The sequence below is a fragment of the Cucumis melo genome, chromosome 12 (genome assembly GCF_025177605.1).
Source record: "Cucumis melo cultivar AY chromosome 12, USDA_Cmelo_AY_1.0, whole genome shotgun sequence".
Classification (NCBI taxonomy): Eukaryota; Viridiplantae; Streptophyta; class Magnoliopsida; order Cucurbitales; family Cucurbitaceae; genus Cucumis; species Cucumis melo.
In genome coordinates this window covers 24,114,348-24,138,378 of record NC_066868.1, presented here as the reverse complement: position 1 = coordinate 24,138,378, position 24,031 = coordinate 24,114,348, and the positions used below count along the sequence as shown (strand labels likewise).

At 33.3% G+C, this 24,031-nt stretch overlaps 3 protein-coding genes across 5 annotated transcripts; 1 reads left to right on the top strand and 2 right to left on the bottom strand.

The window, feature by feature from the left end:
• Positions 1–1,178: 1,178 nt before the first annotated feature.
• On the bottom strand, positions 1,179–9,168 carry LOC103486088 (katanin p80 WD40 repeat-containing subunit B1 homolog KTN80.1-like). 3 transcript variants are annotated; one of them, XM_008443929.3, is made up of 18 exons: positions 8,844–9,168; positions 8,149–8,279; positions 7,645–7,762; positions 7,110–7,336; positions 6,923–7,025; positions 6,541–6,611; positions 6,346–6,420; positions 6,095–6,238; positions 5,773–5,956; positions 4,335–4,889; positions 4,168–4,224; positions 3,556–4,067; positions 3,075–3,200; positions 2,708–2,782; positions 2,485–2,597; positions 2,115–2,231; positions 1,955–2,023; positions 1,179–1,842 (listed from the first exon to the last, which is right to left on the bottom strand). In XM_008443929.3, the coding sequence occupies exons 1-18, from the start codon at positions 8,866–8,868 to the stop codon at positions 1,782–1,784; spliced, it is 2,763 nt and encodes a 920-aa protein (XP_008442151.1). In that variant the 5' UTR covers positions 8,869–9,168; the 3' UTR covers positions 1,179–1,781. The 3 variants fall into 3 exon arrangements, with proteins under 3 accessions (XP_008442151.1, XP_008442143.1, XP_050935857.1); XM_008443921.3 differs by having other exon boundaries at positions 3,556–4,073; positions 8,844–9,166; XM_051079900.1 differs by lacking the exon at positions 8,844–9,168 and having other exon boundaries at positions 3,556–4,073; positions 7,110–7,341; positions 8,149–8,164.
• Positions 9,169–18,177: 9,009 nt separating this feature from the next.
• On the top strand, positions 18,178–20,249 carry LOC103486105 (uncharacterized). The gene is made up of 2 exons (XM_051079899.1): positions 18,178–19,673; positions 19,789–20,249. Exon 1 carries the CDS (start codon positions 18,521–18,523, stop codon positions 19,358–19,360), a length of 840 nt encoding a protein of 279 aa, XP_050935856.1. The 5' UTR covers positions 18,178–18,520; the 3' UTR covers positions 19,361–19,673; positions 19,789–20,249.
• Positions 20,250–20,486: 237 nt separating this feature from the next.
• On the bottom strand, positions 20,487–24,017 carry LOC103486098 (uncharacterized). The gene is made up of 2 exons (XM_008443943.3): positions 23,308–24,017; positions 20,487–21,086 (listed from the first exon to the last, which is right to left on the bottom strand). Exons 1-2 carry the CDS (start codon positions 23,578–23,580, stop codon positions 20,904–20,906), a joined length of 456 nt encoding a protein of 151 aa, XP_008442165.1. The 5' UTR covers positions 23,581–24,017; the 3' UTR covers positions 20,487–20,903.
• Positions 24,018–24,031: the final 14 nt, after the last annotated feature.

Below are 24,031 nucleotides of genomic sequence, written 5' to 3'. Positions count from 1 at the left end.
TTTGATGATTTAAAAATATGTATAGTAAATACATTTAAACATTTTCAAAATTAGATCAAATTTTTCATCTTACAACCAAATACATATATGAAAATATAAAATATATTTTTTTGTAATCAATGTATGTATTGTTTTCGGAACTTTTTTTTGGATTCTCCACCAACCAAACTCTAAATAATCTAAATAACTGCCAAAGGAGTGATTTCACTTCCATAATAAAGTTTATAAATTAAAATATAAAATATTCAAAAATTATAAAGACAAAAACAACATAAAATAAAATTAAAAAGAAAAATAGAATTTAAACATTTGTGGGGAAACAAATATAATTTTTGGTCATTAGGTTGAATTTAAATTTTTATTATATGTAACAATTTTAATTTTTGGTTATTAGATTGAATTTATTTTTTCATTATATGTAACAACTTTATAAATAATGATAAAGTATATAATATTTTGAAAAGATCGTAAATATAGTAAGGTCTATAAATTTTTATCATCAATTGACTCTCTTATAATCAATTTATTGGTAATAATTAATATTTAAATATTTATAACGATCTCTTCTAATCTTTATCTAAGTTTGAAGAATTGAGTTTCGTGTTCGATGATTTTATACTTTAACCTAAAAGTTCATACCAATGGTTTTATATTTTATCCTAAACATTCATACCAAGTATTCATTTTCGTTCTTAAGGTTAATATTTATTAGTTATTTTCAAAAATAGAAAAAATTAACAAACAATTTCATTATGGGAAAAAAACATTTAATTTACGCTTATAAATATTTTGTCAATGTTCTAATTTTGACATCTTTCCTATTTAATTAATTATTTAAAAGTTCATAATTAGTTAAGTTCCACTATTAACCATCCCAATTAAAATCAATTTTCGATTAATCAGCATTTTAAATTATTTAACAGACATGATGTCAAAAAAAAAAATGTTTACTTAGAAAAAATTTGAAATTAAATATATAATTTTTTGCTGAAATAAAACTCAAATCTCTCTAAACCTGACAATTAAAGTAAAATTAAGAACAAATGGAAACCACACGAACGAAAAAGTCTTATTTTTCCAATAATAACAATAATGAATTTGCTAATTATATATATCTAAAACTAGCTTTAAATTAGCTTTTACAAAATTCATATTCCAAAAGAGAGAGGTACAAAGGATTTAAAGTGAAATTCCGCATCTTATCTATACAATTCAAATACAAAGTTACACATACTCAATAGTCTCAGTTCTCATATCTGTGAAGAAAATGCCCCCAAGAATATGAAGAATCATTGCCTTTGTTCCCCTGCTAATGCTACAACCATAATAGTGGTTATTTCTCAACGTTAACATGTAAAGGAAACTTTTTACTTACACACAAATACAACGGATTTCACTCTAACTCGTATATTTGCATTGAATGTCTCCACGCATTACATGTATGGTATGATTGGAACATAATTACACATTGTTAATCAAAAGATACAGACAATACCCGGAATATGAAGAATCAAAGTGAGGAAGGCCGGCTTCCAATGTTCCATCTAAACGTTCCAACATGCCAATTTACCGTTCGTCTTCTAAGTTTTTCCGTCGATCACCCTGCTGGATTCCCCTTTATAAGGGACGAAACCAGAACTGGAAGCAAGCATCCGGCTAACTTGTGGGATGACTATGGCTTCAACTTGAAAAGATGCTGCATCTCCCCGTTCTTTCTATTAGAGGTGTCAGCCTACCTACTTATTTGTTCTTTGCCAGAAATTTGGCACTGTGGACCAAACTTAACATTGTTGAAGAACTAGATTCAATTCCTGAGCACTTCTAGCTAGTGAACCACCTCTCCTGCAAGGATGGGGAAAACGAAAATGAAAAATGGAGCGATAGTGTCCCATCCGGAGCTTGGGATTCAAGTTGATATGTCGATTGGCAGAGTCCAAGAAGAAAATGATTATACCTTACAAATGATGGAATAACTTTTTGAATCTTCTGCAGTTGGGTGAAGCATTGCTTGCAGCATTGTACCCTGTGTTTGAGTCGTAATGCAAGCGGATAACATTATATTTAGTCTGATTTACATATATTATAAAGGAAGTGAAAACAAGATGAAAATTCACCTCTGCTCGGCATGAAGGTCAACACCAACTACTGGAGGTGCCGATACTGCTGAGCTTATAACATGACCAAAAACTGCTACTAGCTTCACTAGTATTTCCATTGACAAACTGGCATGCCTAGCATACCATATAAAACGTAGTCCATAAGTTCTTACATCTTAGCGAAATGTCAAAAATAGAAGATAATTTTAACCGTTGAAAATTAGCAATATTTTCAACGTGCATTATGTCATTGATATTCTGGAAATTTTCATCAAGTAAGACGCGGAAGAAGTTAGAAGAAGACAAGGAGGCTCCGGTTGTCAGTTTGGTCAAGATCTTTAATCTCAAGACAAGAAACTTTTTACTACTTTAAACCTGAGACAATTACCTTTCTATCTTGCTATCCAATAAACCCACAAGTACAGGAAGTAAGCATGAGAATAAATCTAGAGTTAAGACATCCATCTTGTCAATGAGAACGCTGATCACATCTGCTTGCACCTGTATCACGATCAGACTCTTAGAAATCCCCATTTGGAAACAGAGAAGATACACTTGCTTGAGGAATTTAAGGCACTTAACATGAATAAACTAATTCAAAAGGTACACACCGAATGATCCGGAAGCTTTGTCATGGCATTAATGGCGCCTTTCATGTCATTCCGCTCCCAAAAGTGTCGTACCACCTGCAGGACACTCATTAATATGAACGCAACTTCCAAGAGAAGTTAATATTCCAAAACAAGGCCAAAGATTTATTTCAATTAAAGTTCTCCAAATCATCACAAATTGACTGATAAAAGTCACATAAAAAAGTTGTTCTCTAAAGTCTAACCAAGCACATCGATAAGTTCGCCATTTTTTCGGGTGGCAACAATATTTCTTTTCTTTTCTTTTTCCAAGGGGAAAACTCCCTGACATGTGAAGCTTAAGGCAAGTGGCTCATTTACAAAGCTACTGTTGTTAAAAGAAGATTACCTGCAATTTTGTCACACGGGATCGGAGGGTACTTAAGAATATATCATGAGATTGCATCAAATCTTCAATGACATCCCTGTCATTTGCAGAGGTAGAATCTCTTCCAGAAATTTGAGGTTCTCCTTTCTGTCAACAGGCATAAAACACAAAATGACTTGGTTTGAACAAACCTAACAATGTAATTATGTGTCTTCATCTGACTAGCATTCGTCAACATTTTTTGACACTGGTCATTCCCTGACTACTGCTTAGAAACAATTTTCTAGCAAAAGCACAAAAATGTCTCAAGTGGATTGCACTTCAAATATAACCTTAAATTCTAATAAGATTTATGAGATTCATCTTGTTCATAAGTTAAAAACAATGAAAAAAAGATCATCTTGACAATATAACTCTTGCAGAACAGATGCCCAAATGAAGTTCTTAAAAATGATATCACCACATAATTGTGTGGCTATTCAAAATCTCAGAGTAACCATACCTGTGAACTGTCGGTTTTATCTGTTTCAGGGACACGAGAAGATATAAGAGTTGATTTTGCTTCATAGTTATTTCTTGTCTTTGCTTCATAGTTACTTCTTGATTTTGCTTCATAGTTAATACCCATCCTCTTAGTTTCAGGGGTACGAGGAATAACCATTGCTCGTACTTCATAGTTGTTAGTTTGTTCTCTTGCCTTTTCAGTTTCAGAGACGAGGGAAGGAATAGCCACTGCCTGTACTTCATAGTTACTAGTTTGTTCACTTCTCGTCTCCGTTTCAGAGACGTGAGAAGGCATAGTCACTGCCTGTACTCTATAGTCATTAGTTTGTTCACGTGTCTTCTCAGTTTCAAGGATCTGAGGTGTAACCACTTGTACTTCTAAGCTATTAGTTTGTTCTCTCGTTTTCTCTGGTTCAAGGACATTAGATGGTGAAATTGTTGTCTGTACATCATTAGTTTTTTCTCTCCTTTCAAACCTCTCAACAAGAGTGCGTGTCCTTCCAGGAACAACTGCAACTGCAAAAATAAGATATTAGACCATAAAATTCCCACACATTTACTTAACATTCCCTGTCAGTAGAAAGTAGCTAAATGGACAAGGAGGACAAACCTCCATTTACAAATTTAACGGAGTTTGCCCCTTTGCTATTCTCAACTGATTTGTTGCCTGCAAATTTGAGGAAAATAATATTAACATAAGAAAAACTATATAAACAAATTTAATAAAATATGTATATAATAATAGTGCATCCACAAAAGGTAAGAACAACAGCTTACGGGTTTCTTGTTCTGAAGTTGTGTCAACTGACACAGAGGGGCCTTTTTCGAACTTCTCAATACTAATGATATCAGAATTTGTTCCACAAGAATCTATATGTATTACTTCGGATACAACACTTGTTTTCAAGTTTTGTACTGGAGCTTTATTCAAGTCATTGGTGGTATTACAGACATTTACAGAATCTACAACTGGTAGTCTCTCGAGATCAGTTTTTCTACTTGAATCAACTGACACTGAGAGTTTTTCAAGGTCTATTTTACTATTGGATGGCTTTCTTATATGAGCCGGCCTGAGTAACATTCCACGCCTTGTCTTGGAAAATGTGATAGATTCCCTCACAGAGCTTGGTGAGTCTTTAACCTCAGGGCTATCACAAGGTACAACTGGTGGTTTATCTTTTGATAATTCATTAGATTTCACTTCTACTCGCGATGCAGGATTTTGCTTTTTGCTTGCATCATAGCTAATCTCCTTTGAATCCAATGCGAACACAATTTTGGGGGAGCTTAAAGATTCTGCCTTCTGTGGTGAAACAGGTTTTCCACCAGTTGCTTTACACAAAAAAAGGAAGAAAAATAGATTTAAACAATGTCTGAGTGCAGGCAAGCATACATAAAATGAGCAACATGTGACATGAAATCATTAATTTATGCTCGCTGGTATTTTAAATACCAGAAACCAATTATGACATTACATAACCGATCAATCAGAAGGGACCATCAGTTGCATAAAATTTAAGAGCACATAGATTAATTCAGTTCCTGGGTATCAACAAGTGATAGAAACCTAAAGAAGTTGGGTGTCAATTCCTAAACTGTCGAGGAAAATCTTACCAAGAGTCGCCTTTATCACAAATTTAGATGTATCTATTGAACAAAATGAACCACTGATCTCCTATCTAAAGGTTGCATAATATCTCTAAGTATTGTTCTTTTAATACAGTTTTCTTTTTCATTTGTGTAAAACTGGGAAACCCACATCAAACACATTGGGTAATGTTGTAAGATGAAATTTCTTATGTTGGGCAGTTAATCTTAATAAATAAAAAGAAGTGAGAGCAGAGATGTGGTCTGACAACTGCTGAAATGCAAATGATTAGTTTGGTAATAGTGATAATATATCTGCATTGCATGAAGAGGGAACCAGCTTCATCGCCTAAGGGATAGAGACCCACTTGGTAGTGTTGTTAGGAATCCATCCGTAAGGGGATAAATGGAATTGTTACCCAGGTTTTTTTTCCCTTATAAAACTTATTGTTTTCATGATTCTCTCTATTTTCTAGCAAAGAAACCTATTGCAGACTCATTGTTGCAGTTAGAAATTTATTGCAAAAAAATGTTTGCACGCCTAATGCCTAAAATAGGGTAGACCGGGGAACTTATCATAAAAAAATTAACACAAGCTCTCTTTGCAGACCAGAAAACGAGGACTTACTGTCTATGTATATATTCTTTATCTCCTTTGTTTCATAATCAGGAGACAGAGATTGCAAATTTGAAGTCATCAAATCACTTCCAGTGCTTTTCGAACCTAGGCTGTTCTTGAAGGCAGAACCGGGTTTCTGTTCTTTTGGCTCCTTTTGCCCAGATACTGAACTAGCTCCATAAGGCTCAATAAGCTGAAAGTTGAAATTGAAAACAATTATTATTTTTTTTAATGTACTTGAAAGATAATGTGCATAATAGTAACATGAAATAGTACACAATATATGTCTGTGTGTGTGAACAATCTTCCGAAAAGATACAAGTCGGCATACCGCTACATCAGCTACCCAAACTCCAACAGAATTTCGATAAGATGAGCAACTCAAGAGTTTCCCAGCATGAATGCAAAGGTCACCAAGTGTTGACCATCCCATGTCAACAGAATCATGGCAAATGACAGGCTCCCACGAATATACCTACAATATCAAAGAAAATAGACATGAAATGAATGTCTCAATAGATGTTTGTAGGTAATAACCCTTTATTCTGGATCACATAGTTATGAAATAGTAACACTGCTTACCTTCAGACTTTCATCCAGGCCAGAAAACAGGGTCCTCCCATCTGGATGGAAGGTGATTGCACGTACTCCAGCAGCCTGTATAAAAGATATGATAATGAAATAAACATTAATCTCCCAACCTAAAGGAACCACAAGAAAATGAACATCTATTACAAATGGTAAGGCAATACATCTTTTATAACAGAATGGATATACCTCAGGTCTTGTAGATCCAATCAATTCGAAAGTTTCCAAATCCCAGAATTTCACAGTTTTGTCTGCTGACCCTGGAAATATTTATCATATACTACACTTGTTACTGAGAGAGAGAGCGTGAGAGAGAAACAATGAGCGGGTAATATTAGAATCCATAAAAGAAATATGGCAGTATCCCATTTTATCAATACAACAGTGCAACAAGAGGCATTGTTGTTTGAGATTTGCATATTTCCCTTTATTTAATGCTTTGGGGTGGGAAGAGAAGCTGGAGAGATGCAATTTAACTACTTTGACAGGCAGCATGATAAACTAATTGCTCTCTTTGTATCCAATAAACTTCCCACTTAAGCATCAATTGTTTAATCTTTCTTTCAATCACCTGTCGCAAGGAGAAACTCAAGTGGATGAAAATCAATGGATCGAATAGGTCCTTCATGGAACTTGAAATCATGCATCAACTTTCCAGCAGTTAAATCCCATACCTATTCAATAACAGAAACTTTAGATATGGCTTTATTATAATGAGGATATAAAGTTACACCATCTATAGAGTGACTTATTATTACCTTCACGGCACTATCAAAACCACCAGAAACTACCCAACGACCATCTGGTGTGAACTTGATAGTACTAATGCCTTGTGTGTGCCCCTTGTATGTGTGAATGCAACCTTTCTTTCTGATATCCCAGATTTTTAGATTAGTGTCTCTAGAACCTGATGCAAAGAACTCGCCAAATGGATGAAATTCAACTGCCGTGCAGTTTGATCTATGACCAGATAGAGTGCGAACCACTACACTTCAAGAATATAGCAAAAGATCAGAGGTTATTGACAAACGAAAGCAATTTTCTGCTTTCATATACAATTGAAGGAAGAAATTTGAAGGTATTGTAAATGAACAATCTAAAGCCATCATGAACTCTTTGTTTTCTAAGTTACGTGACTATGTGCCGAAACCACATCACTTCTCTAACAGTTTATCAAAGTAAAGTAAGCATATTTGTCAAGCATAATTCTATATCACTGGTAATTTTTACTATAAATATCAGACAAGACGTATACATATCAGTCAAAGTAAGAAATTAGTTGAGTAAACTTACTTTTAGCCTCTTCAAGATCCCACAACTTTATTGCACCAGATGAAGCTCCAGCAAGCACCAAAACTTCTGCTGAATCAAAAGCTACTGATTCAACTGGATTAGTATGACCACAAAGACTCTGCACAAGACCAAGAAAAACTCCAAATTTATTACTAAAGAAACCGCAACCATGGGCACAAGAGCCCAAAAATAGTCCAGAAAAAAAATATCAGCCAGCAGATCTCAAAGGTCCCTATCATTTTTCTCCAATGATATTCTGTAAATGCACAATTTAACCACCAATGTACAAGAAAATTTTCATTGAAAACATGGTGAAGAAAAAAAGAAGTGTCTGAAGATTGGCCATTAGAATGACACCCATCAAATATACAACTCTTTTACTCAACCATCAAATAAGTTAATAAGTAAATTCTTAAAATAGGAAACTTATTGATTTATGACATCTAACCATATAAATCTATCTGATTGAGTACAAAAAGATGGAAGAGAAGGCATTCAACCAACCATTAAAGAATTAGGTTTTCCAATTGCCCAAAGGTTGACTTTATAATCATCTCCACCAGTTATAAACAGTCGGCAAGCTTTCTTCCCAATACTTAGACAGTTGACATTTCCTGAATGTGCCGCAAATTCCTCTAGTTTCAAATAGGTCAAGGAAATACTTCATATAGTTTTAGTCTCTCTCATGACATTGCATATTGTACTCAGAAGGAGTAAATTTGAACTCCTTCAGGCTACATTCTTAAACTATAAATCATATATACAACAAAATCGCCCAATCATCTCCCAGAAACTAAAGAACTAAAAAGGAAAATTAAAAATTAAAACATCACACTGAAGCAAAACTGCAAAAGGCATTAATTACCGCTAAAAATACCAAATTAATGCAAAAAGAAAAAAAAAACATAATTTTTTGCACACCCAAATCATGAAAAATCATAAATTACAAGTCTAGCCCTCCTCCCTCCTCTTACACATACTCAACATCCAAAATGAGCATCAAAATCCCTAATGCTATCAATTCTGTCCCAAAGTCAGTTTATCCTTAGATTCATAAGAAATCTGATCCCAAATTTTCCGCGGAAAGGAAGGAAAAAGGGTAAAAATGATTAAAAATTGACAAACTAAAGCTAATTTTAGCCGAACCTCCAAGCAAAAGAAACTATAAATATATCATAACTACAGATTAGAAAGGATACGTAGTTTATATCCACGCTTCGCCATTGTCCACAAGAACTAAAAACCCAACTCGGAAGAAGAAATAAGATCGGAAAAACAAAATCCGGACGGTGAGGGACTGAATTAGAACCGAAATTGACTTGAAGATTGAAGAAGTCACAAAGTCCCCAACTGAAACCACCGTGAAAGATCAAACTTGAACTCCAATTCAGCTCAGATTTGGGATTACAGTGAAGCAAAAATAAAAAAATAAAAAACGAAAAAAAGAAAAAGTTTGTGAGCTGAAATGGTAAAATGAAGATCAAAATAAAAGACAGAGAGAGAATGGTTGATTGCTTTTAGAGATGGGAACCATATAATTCATCAAGACCGTGACTGAACCATTCGCCGTATTGTTTTTTTTCCCCTTGACTTTGACGATAATACCCTTCCTTTGTTCTCTAACGTAAACTATCCTTTCCTTCTCATTTTGGGTTTTCTGGTCATAAATTATGCGGCGTGTCAACCAAAAATCACGCCCCTATATTTTCTCGTGGCTCTTACATTTATTTCTTAAAAAAAAAAAAAAAAACATTTCTGTGGTTTTAAAATAAAAATAAGAAAGACTTCTGTCAAAATCATAAGGTTGGCTATTCATTTCAGTTTGAAACAGCCAAAGAGATTCCTTCTAATATATTTTTATTTTCAATTTGATTTTGATGTATTATTGAATCGATGGGCATAGATTAATTAAAATCCCCTTTGCTGCCAATTAAAGGTTTTCTTATTTATTAGAGAAACAAATATATATATATATATATATATATGCCTTTCTATAAATTCAATGAGTTTTAATAATTTGAAAAATATGTGTATATAAATAATGGTGGAGGTTATAGTTGAGACATTAAAATCAATCATGAATCAATCAATCTAATTACTAATATAAGTTGTATCTTAAGAGGCTAATTAAATTGCTTAATTATGTGTGTTACAATATATGTGTGCTGCATGTTTATGTTTCAACGCGGAGGAATAAGGTAAGGTAGTGGACATTTTCCTATAGTTTCTATTACTATTTGTTTTAAAAAATGAAATCTTGATATGTTCAATCTTAAAATTAGTTTTTAAAAACAAAGTGTTACCAACCAAGTTTTTTCTCCCTTTTTTTGACAAATAAAAACAAATATCGTTTTACCAATAAAGCCGACAAGGATGCAACAACTCTCAATCTTGCAATTCAAATTCTAGTACAAATAAAATTAAAGATATCAATAAAAAAAAAAATTGAAAGTAATTGTGTAGCTCAAGATTGGATTCTGCCCTCAACTTGTTTTTGGGTGGACTCAATGTTTGGGTTTGTTGTGTTATAATAAAATTGAAAATTAACTTTATCATAGTCTAACATCTACTTAGTTGTAAGTAAGTTAGACTAAAAGAGTTTGCAATTGAATGAGAATTATAAAATTCATTCTAAATAAATACTTAGATATGTGTGCATTTTGGTTGAATTTAAAATTGGTAAACCCTACTAATAGAGGAATGAACGTACAAACATTTTATCTTGTAGTTGTGTTTATTGTTCAGTGTTTAAGAGTGTTTTGTTCTAGAAGATAGTGTTTACCAAGAATGATATGACAAAGAAATAAAAAGCTTCGACACATTTTAATAAATGCAAAGTATTTCTACTTTAGATAGAGATGTTTGAGTTTTACTTTCAAAACCATCCAAAAGATTCTATACAATTCCATCTTTGAGTGCTCCTCTGAATTCTATTGTCTCCTCCGATCAAGTTTGCTTCATGGAGAGTGAGGAGAAGGGGAAAGAAGTCGCACGGTTACTTGAGTTCTCCGAGAGACTGGAGAATGGGTTGAGTAAATTATACTAAGGTTGATCGTTTTCTTCCTTAACCAATGTAAAACTTTGATTGCATTCTTCATAATATTCATTTTGAATCCTAGTAATTTTGGATGAATGTTGATTTCCTTGTACAGTGGTAACTAATTGTTTCAAAATTTGAAAGATGTGAGGTTCGTTTGTTTGCAAATATTGTGTCTTTCGGTTCAACTCAAAGATCTTTGGACTTCTTGTATAATCAAAACTAGTCACAATAAAGGTGTTTAAGGGTAAGGAATGAAATGGTGAAGAGTAGAGAGTTATGTTATGAAGTCAAAAGAGTTATGAACTCTTGAGCCTATAGTATTAGGGTTGCTAAGATATAGAATAGATGTCTTTTAGTTGTGGAATCTACCATCTTCTTGAGCTAAACAAGGAGTGGAGTTCACAACTCCTACCTCTGAACTATTTTGGTCCAACATGCCCAAATATGTTTTGAAGTTAAATTGAGAATATCCAATATGTGGCAGAGTGATCATTTATACTTTCAAGCAATGAAAGGATTACATGTAGGTTTATTTTGGTTGTGTAAATGATCACATGTGGGTTTCTTGATTGTATTGTTCACAAACCCCCTCTTTTTTTTTTTTTTTTTTTTTTTTTTTTTTTGCCTGAGAATGGGATTAACATCGCTTTGATATGTAAATAAAAGTACATGTGACATTGTTGAATGAGATGAAGGTAGATTTAGTTAAGGTTGCAGATAGATTCTAGAACCAAGGGTAAAATAGTTAGCACACAACAAACAAAGAAAAAAAGAATAAGCTAGGCCAAAAGGAAAATGAGTTTGGTAGGTCTCGAGCCTAGGCCACCGAGCCCATAAAAAACAATCCACATCAACTACCCCAACATAGACTTTACTCAAAAAGGTATGAAACCTTGAAAATGCTAGGTAAGGGTGTTAGACTAACCGACCTTAGCCTAAGAAATTTTTTTTGAAGAGGCGGCCCGATCACAAACCTTGGTCGAATAATAAAGAGAAAGATGGTCAAAATCTATAAATAAAGATAAAAAGAGCATAAACAACAAGTAAGTTCTCGAATCAGTATTAAATACTCTCTTCTCCTTTCAACCTTCTGATTTAAGTATCAGTACCTGTGACTTACCCCACACAAATATCTAGGTTTCTCTTTGCTTGTAAGTTGAATACTCTCTTTCTCTAAAATATAAATTTGTTTCTCTCAAATATAAATTTGTGGTTGTTGTCCTACAAAAATCATATGTATTTTACTTGCTCAAAATTTGACTAGGAATAATAATAATCTTAGTTTCAAACTTGTTACAATATCTAAAGCTTCAACCTCCATAGAAAAAAAAAAAGTGAAGGAGAAGTGTAAGAAACACACTGCAACTAATTAATTTAATGAAGCCATGTGTGAGAAATTAATTTTTGCAATACCATAAGAAGTGTCCACAAGTGTTTTCTCTTTTATGAATAAAAGAGTGCAGTACATTATTGACTACAACTCACTAAAAGTTACATCATAACCTCATGTGTTATAAATAGAGGAAATAATTTGGAAATAACACAATACAAGTGAAGTGAAGCAGTAGTTGTTGTCCTAACCAACCATTTAACTTCTACCATTGCTGTATAATAATAGCTTTAACATAATTATTCTTTTAATTTTAGAAACAAAAGGCATGCGTGAATGTTGTTGTCATGTTAATATATGTATTTATTTTATACAATATCTAACCTAACTAAATTAAGCATGGAAGGATCTTTTTTATTTAAGGTTGTAAAGATGTCTAAGAATTAAGGATTGATGAAAGTAAAGAGCATTTACGAAATTCAAGTATGACTGTATTTGTGAATATTATTATTACGAATAAATGTAGATTTATGGTCATGGGTTATACGTTCCCTTGTTTGGTATAAGTTTTGAAATGAGTTACTCTAAGCATCCTCAATGCCCAGACATTTTTACGGTAGTAAATAGTAAAATTTGGAAAAGATAAAATGTATAGTCAAAAGAGGATTGAATATGGTTTTGGGTTTTGGAACTGAATTGTGTCGAGGCACTAACGTTGGGCCTGGTGCATTGGGCCAACCTATCCTCATATGGACTCAACTATATGGATAGGTTTAGACCAACAACAGTATTTGAATGACAAATTTTAATGTTTTGTTGGAAACTTTTGCAAAAATAAATATAAAAAATATCAAACTTAGAAAATTACTTGAGACAAAGGTTTTTTTTTCTTTTTTTTTTTTTTTGTTATATAGATTTATTAATTAATAATTATCAAATGATAAAAATATCCCACAAACACAAAAAACTGATTAATCATCTAACAAAGATTTAAAATCGTAACGAAAAGATTAGATATAAATGATTAACAACGTATCATTCGTTAGAAATATGTTTTAATAACGATAAAGAAAATAGTAAGAATAAGGTTAAAATTGATTTGATGGAAAGAAAAAAAATATGATAAAATTTGTCCATTTATTGGTATGTCAGTATAAGATAGATCAACATACAAAATACAAAATACGTATGGTTCACTAATAGTGTATTATCTATATTTACGGACATAAAATGAATAATTTTATAAGAGAGATTGATTTCATAATACAAAAGAGTTTATATATATTACACATCTCTAAATCCTAAAGTCATAATTGTAAATAACAATAATAAACTAAATATATTGTATACAAATTCTTACTTGGTTGTTTGTAACACCATACAACAAATTCAAATTCAAGGCATTCCAACAATTAACTTAAAATTTTGAATCAATTGGTGAATTAATTAAAATTTTGAATCAATGATATCAGAGCGAGGTGGTCTAGTACCAGATATTGCGTTTAAGCTTCTGCAACATTGTTTTCTCCTTAATTAAAATTGATTCACATTTCATCCATTAAGTTAACGTTCTTTTCTTCTGGCTTTCAAAGAATATCAAGCATTATCAAGGTCTTATAGTTTCAAAATATAGTTTAAAGCACTTTTTTTTTCCCATCTTATTTACCTATACAGATTTACCAGGAAAAAAAAAACAAATGTTATTAATCCAATTTCATCATCTCTTATAAATCCCAGAAGGAAGAGAAAAAATGAGCTTGAAGCAATAATTAAAAAATCAATAACTTTAGTTAAGGTAGTCCAATTGAATATGAACTATCACTATCAAAATCACTTTATTTTGATACATTATTATTATTGTATATCTCAAACTATAATTGAATGTACAATAATTAGTATGAGTAATTAGACTCATATCTAAAACGTACTTGGCATTTTATTAACTCACTAATGATTAATTGTTTAAATAAATACTTAACAAAAAAACGATACCTTTTTTCTCTCTAAGTTTTTTTTGTCTTATTTCTATTGGCCTTTTAGGTTTTAAATTGCTTTTGAGTTATGTTTCATTTTGATCTCCAAAATTTCAATATTTTTCATTTTTATCTTCAAATTTTCATAAATACTCACCTATAAATAAATATTGATGGTCAATATTTGTTAATTAATTTAAAGTAATTATATGAAGTAAAATTTTAAATTCAATTTCAAAAGTGACGAAAAATAATTGAGATTCAATTAATTATAATTCATATAATTTTTTTAAATTTATCGAGATAACAAAAATTAAGTATTTAGTGAAAATTTAAAATAAAAAAAATAAATATTAGAATCTAGTTAAGAATCAAATTGAATCAAAATTTAACATTTTGAAATCTTAGAACTAAATCGAAAACAAACTCAAATGACAAAACCAAATGAAATGAAAAAATATTTCTTCCCATACCTAACATTTTCAGGAGTATGTGCAAACAACAAATGTTGGTTAAATCACTATAAACAAACAGGGCCTAACTAGTAATAAAATTGCAATCAATCTAAGCACTTTTATATCTTCAAGGAAAAAGAGAGAAAAGAAAACACGTCCTCTTGGGAAAAAAAAATAATGAAAGAATTTTGATGTCGGGAAGGCAACCAACATCTCATCCCATGGGGGTGTCATGGCCTTTCACAAATCCAAGAATTTCTGTCCCAAAACATTTTGCCTTCCTGTTCCTTCACTTTCACTCCTTTTTCTTAATTTTATTCCCTCTTACATTATTATTATTATTATTTTTTTTGTCTCCTTAGCTTCTACTTTAATAGATATTTGTATACTTATGTGATCGTTCTATTTTCCACGAAAAAAGAAAACATACGAACAATATAGCTTATAAGTTCGCTGATATTATCTTTTGAGATGTTATATTATGCATACTCCTCTGTAGTCTTTGACCTCTAAGCTAATATCAATATTGACTTTTCTATCCATTGTTGGTTGCATATATGGTTAAAAGTTTGGATGGAGGGGATGGTAGATCATCGCACTGTTTTGGTTTATTATTTCTAACTAAAGCATACAAATCTTAGTCGCAAGTACTCCAAGTTTGTCCAGATGGGTCTATCTTTTTTCACCAAAAAAGAAAAAGAAAATCAATGGGATGACCTTCCAGACTAAGCATGGTCCCAATACCAAGTCCATATGCATAAATAGAGACTTCAAATGGTTCTTCAAAATGGGGAAGTACTAAAACCAGCTACCTTATCAAATATGTTAAAGATGGTTATCCATAATTTATCTTTTTATTAAAAAAAAAAAAGTTTCTTAAATGTAACTTTGAACTATTGGCTCTTACATTTTGTGCTGGACTAATTTGTGGTCATTATATCTCCCACATCTTTTAGGATACTTCGGAGTAATTAATTAAATCATTTGTATCTTTTTAGAATAATGAGAGTTGTTAGATTTGCTTGATGATTAAGTATCTTTGGACTATAAATAGGTGAAGACTCATGATTACTACATAATCCCAAAATCTCTAACACAAGTGAATCATGTGTGAAATAGAGAGAATTTCTCCTTACAACGTGACTTTGCATTTAATAGAAAAGAAAATTTGAAACTCCTGTTTTCATAATAAATTCTTCTATATTTACTTATGGTTTTTACCCTAATTTTGTTTAGGGTTGTTTTTGCGTAAAGTTGTTCTGTTTTATTCTTTTCCTTCTTCATTTTTATTAGTATTATTCTCAATTTAATTTAACTACAATCTTACTATATTATTTATTCGAAACAATAATAATTACTATGAATTCAATAAATATAATTTCAAGGATCAGTGGAATATGATCAAAGCACAATGCCCATATATATATATATAAAAGCAAATTATGTAAAGAAATAATTAATTAATACAAATCCTCAATAGAAAATAACCAAAATCAATTATACATGAGAGAAGCAACTACTAACTTAACTAAAAAAAACAGAGAGTATCTAATGAGCCCTCTTAACACATGTTACAATAGAAATTGGCAATGCTGACAAAATTGAATAAAATAATTCAACAAAAAAAGCTTTTGGGGTTTTTTTTTTAATTTTAAAATTTTAATGTAATACTGTTTTGACCTTCTTGTTGGAAGAATAATGTTAATTAGAAAGAAAACAGGATGAATGCATAATGAGGCACATGGAGATGACCCAAAGTGCCTCTTCCTATGCATACACTTTGTAGGCCACTACTAAGGACTAGCTAAGAGCATCTTTTTGTAGCCTTCTTTCCTAAATTATATATGCATTAAATGTCTTATTATTATCCTACACTTTTCTCTTCCTTAATTGAGTTTTGTTTATTCATGTGTTAGAAATTGAATTTTGACAAAGTAAAAAACAAACAAACTACTCAAATATACTGAATAACCTTTTGAAATCAACATTGCTCAACTATTTTTTATTTCTCTTGAGTGATGACCTAGAACTATGATAATTTTGACTTGACAAAATAAATCAAAAACTAAGAAAAAAAGATGATGGGAGATAAATTTAGGATAAAATGATATACTTAATTTACGTAGGAATTAACCATTTATCAAATAAAATTTACTATGACTTAAATCATACAAGTTGGCTATTTTTGCTGTCCCTCGACTCTCTCACCCTCAATTCCTCTTGTTTATGTTTCTTTTTCTTCTTGTCAAGCACTAGAAGCGGATCGCATACTCAAGTTCCTCCTTTAAATCCTCACATTAGCGATAGACGATCAAACATGAGTAAGAGAAAAGGACAAAGAAAGTAGAGAATGCGATCTAAATGGTATGTGACATTGGTAAAAGGTTATTAGTCATTTTCAAAATTCATGTTCGTTAGACATTGATAAAATGCAAATTGAGACATGTTTTAAAGAAACTAGAATATAATTGTTAAAAGTAGTATTTGCAAGCTTAGACTTCTGTTTTGTTCGTGATTGATGGTTTTTATATTAAAAAAAGCAAGAAATACAATTAAGATGTATTTGTAATAATTATTTTTAAAAACAGTTTTATAAAAGGTTAATTTACAAATATAGAACAAAACCTAACAAATATTTACGGCTTGTCTAACAAAAGAATAGAAGACCATGATATTTTCATAGGTTTCATATTTGCCCGTGAATATTACGGGACGATTTTTTATTTCTTATTTTCTTATTCTTTGTGATTTATTCTTATTGTTTGCAATTTATTCATCTCCCCTTCTATATTTTCTTTCATCTATTTTTAAATGATGTTTCTCTGTTAAATCTTTTATTTTATCTTCATTATTTTTGACAAGATGCTTTAAAGTTATTTCATGTTTGTTTCAATATTTTTCTTCATCTTTCTCATACTCGTAATATCAAGATAGCTTAAATATTGTTTTAAATAATCAGCATGATCATTTACCATGGTCAACACGATCATTGCATTTGAATATTTTCATGATCATTTACATTGGACTATATGATTACTTACCATAACTAACACAATTGTTTACCATAATCAACATGATCGTTTTTCATGATAAACACAATCGTTTTTCATGATAAACATAATCGTTTATTTTGGTCAACCCGATCGATTGTTAGATTTGAAGTTTTTAATGATCATTTACATTGGGCTACATGATTGTTTACCATGATCATCATAATCGTTTATCACGGTCAACACGATCGTGTAAAATATATTATTTTACTGTGTGATTGTCTATCCTTGTAATATATTTTAAATGCTCGTGTAGTAATGGAAACGATTGTATATACAGATTCGATGATCGTTTAGATTATATAATATATGATCATTCATGTCTGAAGCTTTCTCGCTATTGTTTAAAGTTTATTATCCGATTGTTTAATTTTTACCCCATTGTTCACTACAGGATTATTCATAGTACATGGTCGTTTAGAAAAAAATTATTCGCATGTGCAGGACCAATTAATCGTATGTTGATGAGATATTTTTTGTATTTCACACTGTAGACGTGTAGCTTTTTCGATTTTTAAAATTGTCTTTAACCGATTTGTTCTATTTTTGAAAACAATCCCTTTAAAAAACAATAAATTACCGATTAATTTTTTGAATTTTATTTTAAAAATTATGAATATGAGATAAATAAGAGCTAACAGTAGGTTTATAATTTTGAATTCTAAGTTTTTTTTTTCGAGGGAATAATCCTAAGTTAACAGAGCATATGCATTGTAATAAAAAGCAATTTGTTGAATCTAAGGCTTAAAGGATCCCTCTCTCTCTCTCCAACTCTCCCCTTTTTCTGTGAACTGTGAACTGTGAACGTGATTACCAGAATCAGAGCAGGGCCGCACTAAATGCAAATTCACTCTCTTCCAACCAATCTCTCTCCCTTTCTCCTTTTTCTCTTTTTTACTTCTTCTCTTCTCTTCCCTTTCTCTTTCTCCTATCTCCCACTTTCCATCTTTCTTCTTCCTCCAAACCCTGCAATGTTTCTGAGCCTTCTCTGACCTTCAATCCCTTCTTCTCTCTTCATCTCCTTCCAAATGGGTTGTTGTGTCAGTACTTCTAAGCATTCTTCTTCTTCTTCTTCTTCTTCTTCACCACCCCACCATTCTAGATCTGCCTATTCCCATCCCAAACTCAATCGCATTGCAAACAGAGCACCCCCTCCACTTGAAGAAGAGTCTGTCAAAGAGGTTCTCTCTGAAACTCCCAAACCCAAAACCCTTTTGTCCAACCACGACGAATCTGCCTCCCGTAAGGTCAATGGGAGAATCCCCATTCATCCCACTGAAGAAATTTCTGAGGTTTCTGATGTTTGCAGCTTTAGTGAAACTCTATCTACTACGACTGTGACAGAGAAGCTGGATGATTTCGAAGAAATACGTCAGAGGATTTGTAGATCTCCGGCTAAATTGCCCCAAAACCGGTCTCCCTCCGACGACTGGGCTCCCAAGAGGGATAGAATGGTCGGTAAATCGCCAACGCGAAAATCTGATCAGTCGCCTGGCCGGATTTACGGCGGTGGCGGAACTGTGAAGTTAGTGCAAAGCAGAGACATGGGGCAGGGACTCACAAGGCGAAGTCCGAGGTCGGAGCCACGCCTGCAGAATAGAACTGAGAATGCATATCGTAGGTCAAGATCCCCTGCCTATACCCGAACCGACGGCGGAGGCTCCAGAACAGGTGCCGGCCGAAGCCCATCTGTCCGGAGGTCCGGAATGTCGCCGGGAAGGGAATCAACACCGGGAAGAGAGTATTATCGGAAAGAACCAGGGCAGTCTCAGGAAACACGGAACTCAACAATAGAGGGAAAATGGCGGACAACAAATGAGTCTCTCGATAACCCACTTGTTTCATTGGAATGCTTCATCTTCCTCTGAATGAAAATGGAATATTCCGGTCGCACATTGCGGCCCAGTTCACTGGACTGACGAGTGGCATTCAAATTTCTTGTACTCTGTTTTTGTGTGTCTTCCATTCACGGTGTGATTCCTATTTTTGGTCTGGAAATTGTAGTAAGTTGTAAATAATGAATGTCTGAAAGGTCAATTTAGGAAACAGACCGTATGACACAGTTGGGTTTGGGTAGGCAAAGAAGTCTCTATTTTCTCCGGAAGTAAATCTTTTGCCATTGCTGGCACAAAGATTGCATATTTCTTTACTCTCTCTCTTATTTAATATCGTATTCCCGAGGTACTCACTAATCTTCGAAAATGGAAATTAATTATATTGTTAGTACTAATCTTACTTGAAAGAATTAGGGGCGTCATCGAAATTAAATGACCACTGTTTTTTATGGTACAAACAGTCAGGATTTTCAGAGTTCAGAGCCACTCTTACGTCTGTTTAGACAAAAAGGAAGGATGAAAGAAAGAAAGGAAAAGAAAAGTAATTATGAGTCAGCCCAGCAGCTGAGTCCTGAATTGAAGACTGATCTAAAATTCAGAACAGAGGAAGAGTGAAGACGAAGAATCGATCACCATCACCAACCAACTTTTTTTCTTCAGCATTGGTAATAGCAACTCTCTTACAATTGCGTACAACTTTTGCTTTCTGTGTATTAACCGACAAAAGAAAAACAGAGCAAGCCCAAAGCTTGAGAATACAGAGAAGCTCCATGACAAGAAATGTAGACTTTTGTAGCAGAAGTTGATCTAAAATGGAAGTTAAACTGTTGAGGCAATCTATGTTGCTCCATTTTCATGTAATATTGAATTGTATATTATATTAGTGATATATGCTGTCTTTTTCTTGCTGAAGGAGTATCAATTATTGTGGAGTGTTTTGAACTTTTGACTCTTTTTAGCAGAGACAGAATTTCCTTCAGAGTGCGGACTCGATAACCATTAAACAAAATAGCTACGTGTGATTATGAACTTTGCCATTTCCCAAACTTTTGGGCACTTATTGTAACTTTTCCTAAAACAACCTTCAACAGCAATGCCATTTTGATATTATCAGTGTGCAATGCAAGAACAAAGTTTCTGACTGATTTTAGTACAAAAGTTGTAAATAGAAGAACGAGCACGCATTTCATATACGACAGTTGAAGTTTGCCTACACCGGAGTACTACCATTTAACATTGCACAGTTCCTCACAAACAAAGATTTCTATATATGATTGCTGAGGCTTAAAGCCAGATTTGAAGAGCCGAAAAAGAGATGAAATCTTAACCTTGTGGAAGGCATAAAACTAAACTTGCTATCTTGAAGAAGGGAATGTAGTCAGATGAGGTAAAGCAAGGTGGGCTGTGAGGTGAACGTATGTACAGAATAAGAATCTCTGGAAATGGTAGAAAAAACAGCCTCAATTAAGGTACCTTTCTGACTACTGGGTTTTGGAGATTAGTTTTGCTTGAATCAACCGTAACTAGTAGATTTGTAACAGAACAGACCTCTTTTCCATCTTCGGTTTCTTTGATTTCATGAGGAACTTGAGCTTTCAGTTAAATGGGAACTGTTGGTGACATAGGATATGTCATTGTGTTGATGTTGCGGCCATGGAATGCGCTCGGGGGCACACGGGACAGGAGCTGGGTGTGCTATATATGTAGGAATATGATCTCCGGGCATTAGAACTGAAACTCCACAGGAATACACAGTCATCTGCATATAAACAAAAGAAAAATGTTGGATAGCTGAAGCTTGTCGAAAGCATCCACAATTGTCAAAGAACACAATTTATATATAGCAATAGTAATCAACTCTACTAGCAGATGATACAAAAAGCTAAAGACTGAACAAGTTCAAGAGGAAAGAACAAGCTCCAACGTATCATAAGCCAGCCAGCAGCATGAAGAAACAGCACAATATATCTGACAAACAGAACAATAAAATGAAAAAAGAAGCTTGAAAACATAAAATCAGATCCTCTGATTGTTTCGGAAAAAATCAACAAACAATTCTTCCAAACTGGGACACATAATACTTGTACTACAGGAGCATGTTCTGCTAGGTCGTGACATACAACAAAAATAAAAGTGTTCAAAATGACAAAATGAACATCCTTCCGTTGCAAAATTTTTCACAGAACAAGTCAGGAAAACGTAGTGTCAATTATGGGATTAAGGGTCAGTGCAATAAATTTCATGAGCTATTGCTGCTTTTCCTCTGCAAAACAAATGGAAAACTCCTCACATTGTCAACGGGCAGCCAATGAGGTTGTTACTTAGAATCAGCCTTTGAGAAACCAGCAAGTCTTGAGATCTTACAATATCATAGTGAATGCATCATAGAAATAACACTGCCGCTTAACACTCGAAACAAGAAATCTACGGTGAATATTTTTTATTTTCTTTTCTTACCTTAATAATGTTTAGTGTTTTTGTTGCTAAGAGAGAGTATTCCAATAGAAAAATAAGAAAAAGAAAACAATGCCAGATTTGTATTGAGATATAACAATCCTGGAGCTACTAATCAACCCAGAAGATTATACGGTTGTGTTTGATATTTAATACTTCCAAAAAAATCAAAATTTTAGCAGGATGTTTATCCATAGATAGGTATGTGAGAATACTAGTTAGGGGCATATGAGTAAAATTAGTATGACATTAGTTACAGGTATTGTGGGTAATTAACTAGTGGTGTCTTGATTATAAATAAGAGAAGTGGAGCACCTTAGGAGAGTGAGGATCATTTTGGTGGGAATTTCAATTGTATTTCTTCATTGTTTTTGCAATATAGTTATATTTAATGTTTACTTGTATTTTCGGCATTTGGATGCCCAACAAAGTAAATGGAAATCTTTGTTATACCAAGTGATTTCAAGTTTGCACCTACAAAGATGCACTCTACCATCAAGTCCACATATTGGTCATTTTCTGGTGCAGCTATACAATTATACACAAGGAGGCGAAGTGACTAAATGGCCATGACAGAAGTAAGGAGCATGTGGGATTAAGGCATTGAAATTGACTTGAGGAGTAAATTGGTGGGGCGAAAAACATCAAAAGCACTTGACCGAAAGTGGCAAAACAAGAAGTGACCATTAAACGAACAACTACCAGGCCCATGCCTAGTATCCATAATTAGAGGATAGAACCATCCTGTGATAATGAGATTGCTTATTTTTGAAATGGAAGAGAATTCTAAAAAGTAAATAACAAACTATATGCTCGCTAGCCTGTTCCCTCACACACCCTTATGAAGTTGATAGATAAGGCTGATAAAACTCAGTGCTCAAAAACAATACTGCAGAATTCAGAAAGGAGACGGGAACTACCAGGTAATCTTGAAGTTTCAAATCCAATTGAAGCATATGAAACTAAAAGGATAAAAGTACAAGCAACCCTTAAGATTGCAATTAGAAAAAAAATTAAAAGATAGAAACATAACATGTTGTTCCAATACCAAGTCTCAGAACATGGGTCAAACTGAACATAGTCGTGAGTGTGTTAGTAATCACAAGAGACGAGGTCCGAATACACTGTCCCACTTATACTATAAAATAAATCCTAGAACATGGGATGTCCCACTTCAACTATTCCAGGACTAGAAATTTTCATTTTCAATTGAATACTTCACGAACTTGGATAAAAAAAAACAGAGAGAGATGAATGTCGAAGAAAGAACCTCGGTTTTAAACTATGTGGAACAGAGACGCAAATGAACAAATTCCAAATATTTAAACAGACAACTTAGAACAGAAATTCAGCATCAATGAGCAAGAAGCAACAGAAATAGATGAGACAAGATCAGAAATCTAAACCCAATTCATTTCAGTTTTCCTCCCGATAATCCAACGGTCCAGATAAGAAAACTCGGTTCAAAACAGCAAAACTAAAAAATCAGAGAGGAAACATGTGAGAAACAAATTGGGAGAACTCACTTTGGGTGATGGGTGAGCAAGCTTTCCAGTGAACCCCATCTGAGCCTCAGGGTCAAGGTGGGTCCGACCTCCGGCGTGAGAGAAAGCAGTGGGAGTAGGTCGCAAAAACCTTTCAAAGATGGCCATGAGCAAGAACATTGAGACGAGAATGGCAGTAGCAACAAACCCAAAAGAGACTGCATCAACAGAGTTGTCGAAATGCCTCCAGTGGTCCTCTTTCTGGACATCTAGAGGAGCCCCAATTGGGGACCATCCATAGCCTTCTTCACCCATATTAGCCGTACAGTTTCAGAGGAAATTTCCCATTTGAGTGTAGCTGGTTTTGTAGCTCATGGCAGCTTAATTAGGAAGAAGAAGAAGTAGAGGGAAGAGTTTTTAGGAGTGGTTAGTTAAAGCTTTTCGCTGCTATCAAAAACTTGAGCAGGTACCGAACTTGTAATATAGGCCCCAAATAGTGAGAGAGAGAGAGAGAGAGAGAGAGAGAGGAGAGAGATTGAAGCTGTGGGCTACCATTAACATCCACAACAAAATTCCAGAGAGTTTACTGGAGGGTGAAAAGGGGGCTTTGGAATTTGGATTGCTTTTCTTTGGGAATTTGGAATTGCATTGTCGCTTTTGGAAAAATGGTTGTTTTCTTTTTAGTTTTTGCCCTGAAAATTTTGAAAGTTTCAGATTCCATTTTACTTTTCCACCATTTTTTATTTTACAGTTTCCCCATTTGCAA

Excerpts from the sequence above, each read along its gene's own strand:
- LOC103486088 (XM_008443921.3), bottom strand. The coding sequence starts at position 8,868 with ATGGCGAAGCGTGGATATAAACTAC. Across the intron at positions 7,337-7,644 it reads GGATCTTGAAGAGGCTAAAA|TGGTTCGCACTCTATCTGGT; the intron begins GTAAGTTTACTC and ends CTTGAAGTGTAG. Across the intron at positions 6,239-6,345 it reads GCCTGGATGAAAGTCTGAAG|GTATATTCGTGGGAGCCTGT; the intron begins GTAAGCAGTGTT and ends TTGATATTGTAG.
- LOC103486105 (XM_051079899.1), top strand. The coding sequence starts at position 18,521 with ATGGGTTGTTGTGTCAGTACTTCTAAGCATTCTTCTTCTTCTTCTTCT.
- LOC103486098 (XM_008443943.3), bottom strand. The coding sequence starts at position 23,580 with ATGGGTGAAGAAGGCTATGGATGGTCCCCAATTGGGGCTCCTCTAGAT. Across the intron at positions 21,087-23,307 it reads TTGCTCACCCATCACCCAAA|ATGACTGTGTATTCCTGTGG; the intron begins GTGAGTTCTCCC and ends GTTTATATGCAG.